Consider the following 9,823-nt stretch of genomic DNA (forward strand, 5'->3'; position numbering starts at 1 on the left):
GTAATTTTGTCTTTTGGTTTCCGTTTTAAATTCTGTCTGATATTTAAGTTTGGCAGTTTTCTGTGATTTTTTTCCTCCATTTTTCTTTTTTTTTTTTTTTTTTTTTTTTATGTTTCATGTCTCAGCTTGAATTTTTGTTTTGTGGTTACCATTAGTTTGTGTAAACTGTCTCATACATACAGTAGTCCTTTTTCTTCTGGTTGCTTCTTATGTTCATTCACATGTACCTATTTAGTCCTTTTTCTCTTCCCCTTATGATTCTATCACAAGTTATTGCTTTTGATGTTATGCATTTGTTACCAAATTGCTGTAGTTATAACTTTAATGCCCTTTTCACTCTTTAACTTTTATAATTGTTTAATAGCCTATTCCGAACTAGATTTGCATTTTCTTACTGCTTCGGTCTATCTGCTAATTATTTTACTCAAAGTTTTATATACTTCTGTCTTTTTGTTTCTGGTATAAGAGCTCCTTTCAACATTTCTTGTAATGGAGGTCTTGTGGTAGCACATTCTTTCAGCTTCTGTTTGTCTGAGAGAGCCTTTATTTCTCCTTGGTATCTAAAGATATGCTGGATATGTTATCATTGGCTTAATAATTTTCTTTTAAATACTTTTAATATTTACTTCCACTCTCTGTTGTCTTGTAATTTTTCTACTGAGAATTCTGATAATAATCTAGTGGTGTTTCCTTTGTAGGTTACTGTCTTTTTGTACTGCTTGCCTTGAGAATTCTTTGTCATTGATTTTTGAGTTTGATAACATGAGTCTTGGAGAAGATCTTTTTGAATTGATATAATTATGTTTCTGTTAGCTTCCTTGTTCTGCAGTGTCTCAGCTCCCGCTCCCCACACAAAAACGCAGGATATAGTGAGGCCAAAAAGGAACACCCACGCAGCCATAGATAGGGGAGTCATACCACTATATTCTTGCTGGCAGCTGGGTTGGAGACACAGGAAGGAGGAGCCACATGATCCACAACCTGCGGTCCACTTCTCTGCCAACCAACCTCAATTGCTAACTGCAATCCTCCCTTGCTAGCTTAGCCACGGCAGTTATATCAGTGGCTAATGGCTAACTGATAACAGCTGATGGCCAACTAGTTACAGCTTATGACCATCTACTACCTGAGCCAGCACCTTTCCACGTGAGGCCGAGAGCCTGGAAACTGCTCTCTGGGACTCTGTCCCCACATTCCTCTATTCTAAATTCTGGTTCTTTCCCTAGGCTTGGGAAGTTCTCATCAATTATTTGTTTGAGTAGTTTCTCTGTTTCTTTCTTCCTTTGGCATACCTATTATCCTTAGGTTGCCCTTTCTAATGCAGTCACATAGTTCTTATAGTGTTTTCTTTCTTCCTTCCTTCTTTCCTTCCTTCCTTCCTCCCTCCCTTCTTTCCTTCCTTTCTTTCTTCCTTTCTTTCTTTCTTCTTTTTTTTTTTTAATACTCTTTTTTGTCTCCTTCCTCCTGGCTCCTTTCTACATTTATATCTTTGAGTTCACTAATTCTCTCTTCCCTCTGGACTGCTGAATTTCCAGTGCTCTCTAATATATCCCTCATCTCATTTATTCAGTTCTTCATCTCCAGCACCTCTTTGGCAAAGTACTCCTTTTGCTCATTTTCTTTATTCCTGAGTTCATTGAACCTCCTTTCTAAATTTTCTTGTATAACATTGAGTTTCCTCATAACTGCCATCTTGTATTCTCTGTCAGTTAAATCAGTTTTCTATGACTTTTAACTTGGTTTCTGGAGACTTTTTATTAATTCCCTTGTTAGCTTGGTTGTTCATGGTTTGATGGATTGTTTCTCTGTCTGCACATTTCAGATAATGCTCTCTTTTCTTATGTAGATATTGGTTTCCTCAACAATTCAGCAGGTTGATAGGTAGAGTACATTTTTTGTTTGTTGGTTTCCCAGTATGTAGTGTTGTTTTCTCCTACTTGCACTATTTGCACTTCTGGGATCTCAGTGCAGCTCCATACCTTTGGTTAAGGACTATACTATGTTCCCACGAATGTGACGGATGTCACCTCTGTGACCAGAAAGCCTCATTCATGGGGCACTACAACTGTGGTTGAGGAATGTGGCGGAGAACCTGTTTTGCAAGTTCCCAGAGCTACCTCACTTTTCTGCTGTGTCTTTGGCTTTACCAGGCTCTGCCAGAGCCTATGAGGGAGAGGAGGCAGGTTTCCAACCTTGCAGCTCTGCTCCCTCTTCTAGTAGGTTGGTGCAAAAGTAATTGCGGTTTAAAAGTTTAAAAATAATTGCAAAACCTGCCATTCCTTTTGCACCAACCTAATAGATATGCATGTCAGGTCCACCTGTTTGCTTAAAGCTTCCCAGACACCTCAAACCCAGTTGTGCTATGATGGGGAAGGAAGGAAGTGAGATGCCTTTTCCAGGATGGAAACTTCTCCCTTACTACCATGCTTGGTGGAGACATGATGGACATGGAACTGCACCTGCAGCCACTGTCCTTCCCCCCACCCTGGTTATTCCAATATACTCACCTTCACATGTCCCAATGAGCGGATCAGGTATGTTTGTATGTTCAGCAAGGGATCATTTGTGGAGTCACAGCTGTCCAATGTGTTAGAAATTTAAGGGGAGAAACAGTAAACCTGTTATTATATGTGTAGCTAGCATGTGTCCTTTTCATTCTGTTTAGAGAATGTAACGCATTCAAAGATTTCCACTTTAGCTGACAGTAAGCTTATCTCAGCAAGCCCTGTCCTATTCAACATTGTTGTTGGTGAAGTTGATGAAGATGGTGAGGGCAGGTCCATCAAGTTTGCAGATGTCACTAAGCTGTGAAGGAGGACAAACTATGGTGGATGACAGAAACAGCATTTAGAAATGATTGTGACAGAAGGGATGAAATGGATCTAACAAGGTGAAGTACAATATGGATAAACAAATTTTACACTTGCTGCCCCCAAACTACTAACTACACAAGATGGGCTAGGGGTAAATGGGGATGTAGTCTTCATTAAGCTCAATGTAAGTCAACAATATGACACAGGGCAAGAATGTAAATATTGAGATCAGGCTGCATTTTTTAAAAGTCCAATACTAAAAATAAGGTGACCAGGAGTCCCACTTCACTCTGTGTTGGTCAGACCATTACTGAAGAATTATATTTAGTTCTCTAACTCAGCTACCATTTTTGAGAAATGGAGATAGAAATTTCTACTCCACAGAATTATCAGGATTAAGTGTGATAATGCATTGAGAAGACTTAGTACAATTTATGGCACAAAACAAGTGTTACTATTATGGTAGATCATTATTATTATTGGAAATAGTCAAAACTATTGAAGAAGAAGGCAACTATAATAATAAGAGGATTCAAATGAATGAGGACAGGTCCAAAAATTAGAGATGTTTAATCCAGAGATGAGATGATTCATTGGAGATTTTAAATTCTGTCTTCAAAGAACAGAAGAGTTGAAATGGGGCAGAAGGGCTTGGGAGTTCTATGATTACCAGCGGTGTGAACAAGGATTAATGGTTAGAGGCAACAAGTCCAGTGTTTAACATTCAGACATGTGCAGAGATGTATACCTTGTCTGACTTCCATAGTGGTTAGTTCCTCAAGATTGGAGAGCTCCAAGCAAGGCTTGATGACATTTGAATATGGTTGCTCTAGAAAAGTTCAAAGTATAGGTCAAAGCGGTTTTGTTATGAGTCCTCTAAGGTATGCCTGGCCCTGAGATTCTTTGGTTCTGTAAATACTCAGCAAAGCAGTTATAAGGGGTGGCCACAGCTCTCACCTTACATTTTCAGCTTCTTCATTATCTGAGATGTGAAGTTACTGTGAACAACAGATATATAAATGAGATATGCTGAAAAATGTTCAGTAGTAATATTTGAATGCTGTTGACCTCCGATTCCTTATAAGTATCATTGTATAGTACCTTTATAAATGCAGGGCCATTATTGCAGAAATTGCACTGTGCTTATAACTTGTGGAACTGCCTCCACATGGCACCTGATTTTAGCCTCTTGTAATAGACCACCTAAAGGCTGTCTTGTAGAAGAAAAGTTGTCTTGAAACCAGAAGACCTGGTGGTGATGCTTAGAGAATCACTACCTCTGTGATACTGGATAAGTCATTTAACCTCTCTGGGCCTCAGTTAATTCTTCTGTAAAAGTGTACAGTCAGACTCTCTCTCAGTTGAGACAGAAATAAAATTCAATGAATGCATTTGAATGTGTTAGGTGCTATCATTATGAACTGGGAAAAGAACAGTAGTATGATTTTTTCACTCAAATGAATTCTTGATCATATATTCATTTTACCTGCCCAGATTAGTTATAGTTTTACTTAGAAATAGGCTTTCTAGGAAACATTTAGAAAAAAAAAGTTTTAAACAAATATTGACTTCTTTTTTAAACTTAGAAATATCTCCATGGTTACTTGTCTTGCTCTACAGGCAAGGTCATAGAAAGACAGGGCATGGATATGTGAGATCACATGTGTGCATCTGTTTTGAAAAAATAGGAGGTTGCCAGGGGATACTTTGATTCTAAGAAACCTTTCCTATGTGCTCTCTAAAGGTTTGGTTTTGACGATGCATGTATCTTATTGTTTCCCTCATGATGAAACCTCCTTAATGTCGTTTCTAAACAGGATGGGAAGATATTCTGCCGACGGACAGCTTGTGATTGCCAGAATCCAAGCGTTGACCTGTTCTGTTGCCCAGAGTGTGATACCAGGGTCACAAGTCAATGTTTAGATCAAAATGGACACAAGCTCTATCGCAGTGGAGACAACTGGACTCACAGCTGCCAGCAGTGCCGGTGTCTGGTATGTCAGCTTCCTTTGGAGGGTGTTAGCTTTTACTCTGGAGGGGTTACAAACTCAGCTGTCTGTGGGCTTTATTTAGTTCCCCGCTGTTTATAATCCTATGCAGGGAATTGTGGGTTCTGGAGCTAACTAAGGGGCATATACTCTGTCTGAAGACATTCAGATTCTACTATTTAAAACACTGTGCAACACAAAAAGAACATTTGACCCAAGTCATGTTAGTTTACTATTGCCACTTACTAGGACATCTAGATCAAGAAAAATCCCTGCATGGTAGAAAGCCTTGACCAAGACTTGCAGTTCTTAGACAGCAAAGTCTTTCATTTCTTGGGACATAACCATTAAAGGTTTCAGTAGGAGAATAAAGTAACTTAGTAGAAATATCAGGGATTGAGTCACAAGGCCTAGAATTCAATCATGGTTCTCCCATGTGCTAGTTCTGTGTGATTAACTTAGGCAAGTGCCAGCTTTTCAATGATCTCTTTCCTTCAATGTACACAAATGGATGAAAGCCTATTTGTTAGGGGATGTTATGAAGATTAGAGAATGTATGTGAAGGATAAGTACTTGGCACATAGGAGATACTTCATGCACATTAAGTACTATTGATAATATTTTCTAGATTGAACAACATGTTTCAGATGCTAAGCCTTCAGATTGAAAAAATGAAATTTATTTTGGATTTTAAGCTAGGGATACTAATAATATAATCAGATTGAAGACAGGTCCAGAAATTAAACCTTTTCTCTGGAATGGTTCTTATTGTTAAAAATTATGCCACAAACAAATATTTCTAAGGATGCAAAGACTGTTAGGACACATCGTCATAGGGAATATGGTGTTTCATCTGTGTGGAGTCAGACATAACTAATGGAACTAAATCATAACTAAGTCACCTTGGAATGGAAACTATTAGCTGCATTTCATAGTTAACATTTGCTGAAATGAATGATTCAGTCTATGGCTACTGTATGAAAATAAATATTCAGAGAAATTATGCTCTACATTTCTATTGGATGTTCTAAAATCTGGTGAATGTGCAGCTAATCTTAATAGAATATATCCTTCTTAATCATTCCTAATACTGAAGAATATAACTCAGATAATTTGATAGTAGCAGCTCAGTTTATGACATTGTTGAAATATTACAGGGCTTTAGGTTTCCCTTTGACCTTAAAAGACATGCATTTCTCTTTATACACTAGCCAGACTATAACTCAGATAAATTAAAATCATAGCCTTTTTTTTTTTTCAAACTCCTATCCAGGGACAAACAAATCCAATACAACCATAGAATTAGCTTCCATATCAGGGAAATTTCATTTCTTTTTCAAGAAGCCAGTGTCACTCAGAAAAATTGGTATTAATTTTAGATATGAAATTATCATAGAATTTCAAAAATGTATCCTCTTCCATCCTCAGCCCCTAAGTTTAATATTTCATGGGAAAATTGCAGCAGTTGAACACATAACTTAATTATTTAAGAATAATGTGGGTCATATTTAATAAATATTCATTGAGAGTTTGCATGTGCCAGACTCTGGATGCCATAATGGGGAGCAGGATGTAAATGGTCTCTCATGCAGCTGATCAAAGGCCATAGCCTTGTGAAGTTGACCGGATAATTAGACATGAGTTTGCATAAATTATAATGAATGTCATGCTAACAGAAGGGGCGGCATAGAGAAGCAATTCTACTATGGGCAGCTCAGTGGAGTCCCAGTGGCCAGATTCTGAGACACCTGGAGACTCTATTTGAACTGTAATATGCTCCACTAGCTACACGGCACATTCAAAACTATTATAAAATGGTTCTCCTTAATTTGCCCAACTTTAAATGTAATACTAGCAGCTCAGTTTATGACATTGTTGAAATATTACAGTGCTTTAGGTTTCCCTTTGACCTTAAAAGACATGCTTTTCTCTCTATACACTAGCCAGTACCTTACCATCTTTTCATTTAGTCGTTCATTTGATTATCATTCATTGACCAAAACTGTGCTAAGCATCAGGGAGAGAAAGAGATATGTGAGCCCCAAACCTGAAAACTCAAAACTGTGGAAATGTACTGATAATTATAAGCTGCCAGTGACACAGACCCGGGCCCTAACTATTTCCGGGCCTGCAGTGTGGACAGTCATCAAAAGCACACTGAAGGAGGTGATACCTGTAGTAGCTCTTCAAGGAGGAAGCGCATTGTACCCATAATGGTGCTAAAGTAGAAACAGTCACTGAGGACAGAGATGAGAATTACTGTGCCCTCTTTCCCCTCTGGGAGTTTAGCAACAGAATTGTGCCTAAGTACGCTGATGAGGCATTTTTGGCTTTCTCTCCACAGGAAGGAGAGGTAGATTGCTGGCCACTCACTTGCCCCAATTTAAGCTGTGAGTACTCAGCCATCTTGGAAGGGGAGTGTTGTCCCCGCTGTGTCAGTGACCCCTGCCTGGCTGATAACATCACCTATGACATCAGGAAAACTTGCCTGGACAGCTATGGCGTTTCAAGGCTTAGCGGCTCAGTGTGGACAATGGTTGGATCTCCCTGCACAACCTGTAAATGCAAGGTAATTGGATGTCCTGAGGCTAACCATGCAATTGGCAGAGAACACTTACAAGAGGTCCACTCCTGATCCACAGGTTCCAAGGGCCGTGGTGGAAACACAGGCAGCATTTACTTCTCACAGGCGGTTAATAAGTCTGAACGGATCATAGCTACATAGTGTATATAGGCAAATTCCAAACGAACACAGAATTAAAAAGTCTCTCTCTTGCATTCAAACCACAGCATTTAAGAATTGACAGTAGGCCCAAATATGGCTGATTTCGACCTGTATATCAAAAAGAAAGAAAAAAGATTTCTGTTTTTATCCTGGAAATTTTTAAAGCTTTCATGAAATTGTCAATGTTAGGAAAAAGTGCTCTATGAAACTGTTTGCTTTGTTTAATTATCAGGGTGCCTAAAACAGGGACCTGACACTCTTGCTGCAGGATTTAATTGTGATTATTTTTCTGTGTTTTTCGAGGAGTTCCCATGAGGCATCCTCATATGTCTTTAAAATTAAACACTGACCCCTTTCTCCCTTCAAAGCTTTTGAAGAGTTGTGACTATAGCTGACTGGAAGCAAGGGTGAGGCAATGTCAAATCTCTGCCAGACATCTGTTTAAGATTCCCATGATTAAGCTCGTTAAAAAGACTAGTCTGTTTGGTTCTATCAAATCCTGTCTCAGCTTCAGGCATCAATGGAAGATTCCTAACTTGTCTTTATATGCTCTTATAAATATGGATTTTTTTCTCTTTTCTGGAGAGTCTCATCTTAAGATGCAGCCCCAGTAGTAAAAGTCCTCTCTCTTGCCTTTTAACTACAGAATTTAAGGATAGTATAAAACTCGGTACAGCAAAAGTCATGGTCCCATGTGTACATTCAGCCCAGCAAACAAATTGACCAGGAAACATGGAAACCTGTGTTACTTAGTATTATTTCTGTGAGATCAGTTTTAAGATTTATTTAAGGGGTTTACAAAGGAATATTTACATTAATACATGTAATTGATTTTTCCCTTCATAGTTACCATGGGAGACTATATTCCTAATATGCCACCTTTCTGGAACCTATTTTGGAGTTGCCTTCAGGTTCATGGGTACTTTGGGTTAGTTTTGTTTTTGTTTTTGTTTTTTTTAAATGGCAAATTATCTTTCAGGGATTATTTTTGCAAATAATCTTATTTGGATTAAATCCAGTGAATAAGTTGTGTGAACAACTTGGAAATACAGCAGTTAAGTACCAAACATGGTTTGAGCTCAGACAGGGGTATGAAATTGTGCTGCCAGCAGAACCCAACATGGGGGACCTTGGAGGGTCTCATGAGTCCTTTCTTCCTTTCCACTTTTCCTCTAGCACTTTCCTATAGCATTTATGGAGTTTGTCTCAAAATGTAGATACTCATTTTGTATGTAAAAGTGGACATTGCTAATTAATTTATATCCCATGCCTCAATTAGCTAATGCTTGTGTCTTGATGCACAGAATGGAAGTGTCTGCTGTTCTGTGGATTTGGAGTGTCTTCATAATAACTGAAGTATTTAAAATGGACTCATCATCACAGGAGAAAAATGGCCAAAATGACCATCCAACATGATGAAGAACAGAAGTTGGTGTTTCATTTTGTTTTGCTTTTTTACCACGGACAATTACCAAAGTCTCCATCTGAGGAAGACGTTCGGAGGGTTGCCTTTTGGACCGACCACTTTGCTTATTCTTGCTAACTAGTCTAGGTGACCTACAGTGCAGTGCATTTAAGTCTATGGTTGTTAAAGAAGTTTCCCGTGTTGTAAATCACATGTTTCTCTAATGAGATCGATTGCAAATTCATTTACATGATTCCCCTGGTAAATGTTGATGTATTTTTTATTATTATTATTTTTTATTTTGTGTACTAACAATAGAGATTCAGCTCCATTTATTTATTTTTTAATTTTTTGGATCAAATTCTACAAATAAAGTTGCCTGTTGTGATTTTGTCCCATCCCCTGCATACTTATGGTCATACTTCGCTGAAATCCCTGAGAAACGTGTTGATAAATATATGTAGGTAGTCTAATTGCATCATACTTATATTTCAAACTGTTGAACACATTTTGATGCCCAATCAGTTAGCTTAAACAAACTAAAAACAATTATGATAAAGAGGAGAAAGACCACAAACATAATTAAATAGTTATTTTTAAGAAGGATTTTCTACTCTCTCTACCAAACAAAGTGAAACATAATCTTAAGCCACAATTTAGAAGCAGCAATGCTTACTGTCATTCCTGGCACTGAAAGTATCTTTGCATCACTTTTATGTAGTATTTGATAACTTACAAGGGACTGTCATACCTAGTAATACAAGTTATCCTTATATCTCAGATGAATGGTAATATTCCTACACTACAAAACAGTAAATTAGCATGTCCTGGTCAACCGATTTGTTTAGACCGAATTGATTATTAGCATGTTGGGACTGTAACCAGGTCTCCT

At 38.0% G+C, this 9,823-nt stretch overlaps 1 protein-coding gene across 2 annotated transcripts in view; it reads left to right on the plus strand.

Annotated features, from left to right (window-relative positions):
• NELL1 (neural EGFL like 1) overlaps positions 1 to 9,321 on the plus strand; it is a 761,225-nt gene extending 751,904 nt beyond the window's left edge. For both annotated transcript variants that reach the window (XM_019742633.3, XM_019742632.3), the window contains 3 exons: positions 4,631 to 4,807; positions 7,146 to 7,370; positions 8,831 to 9,321. In XM_019742633.3, the coding sequence (XP_019598192.3) occupies positions 4,631 to 4,807; positions 7,146 to 7,370; positions 8,831 to 8,881 (453 nt within the window). In that variant the 3' untranslated portion in view covers positions 8,882 to 9,321. The remainder of the gene's footprint in view (positions 1 to 4,630; positions 4,808 to 7,145; positions 7,371 to 8,830) is intronic.
• Positions 9,322 to 9,823: the final 502 nt, after the last annotated feature.

This window comes from Rhinolophus sinicus, chromosome 14, assembly GCF_057876585.1.
Source record: "Rhinolophus sinicus isolate RSI-liver-muscle chromosome 14, RSI-T2T, whole genome shotgun sequence".
Taxonomy (NCBI): Eukaryota; Metazoa; Chordata; class Mammalia; order Chiroptera; family Rhinolophidae; genus Rhinolophus; species Rhinolophus sinicus.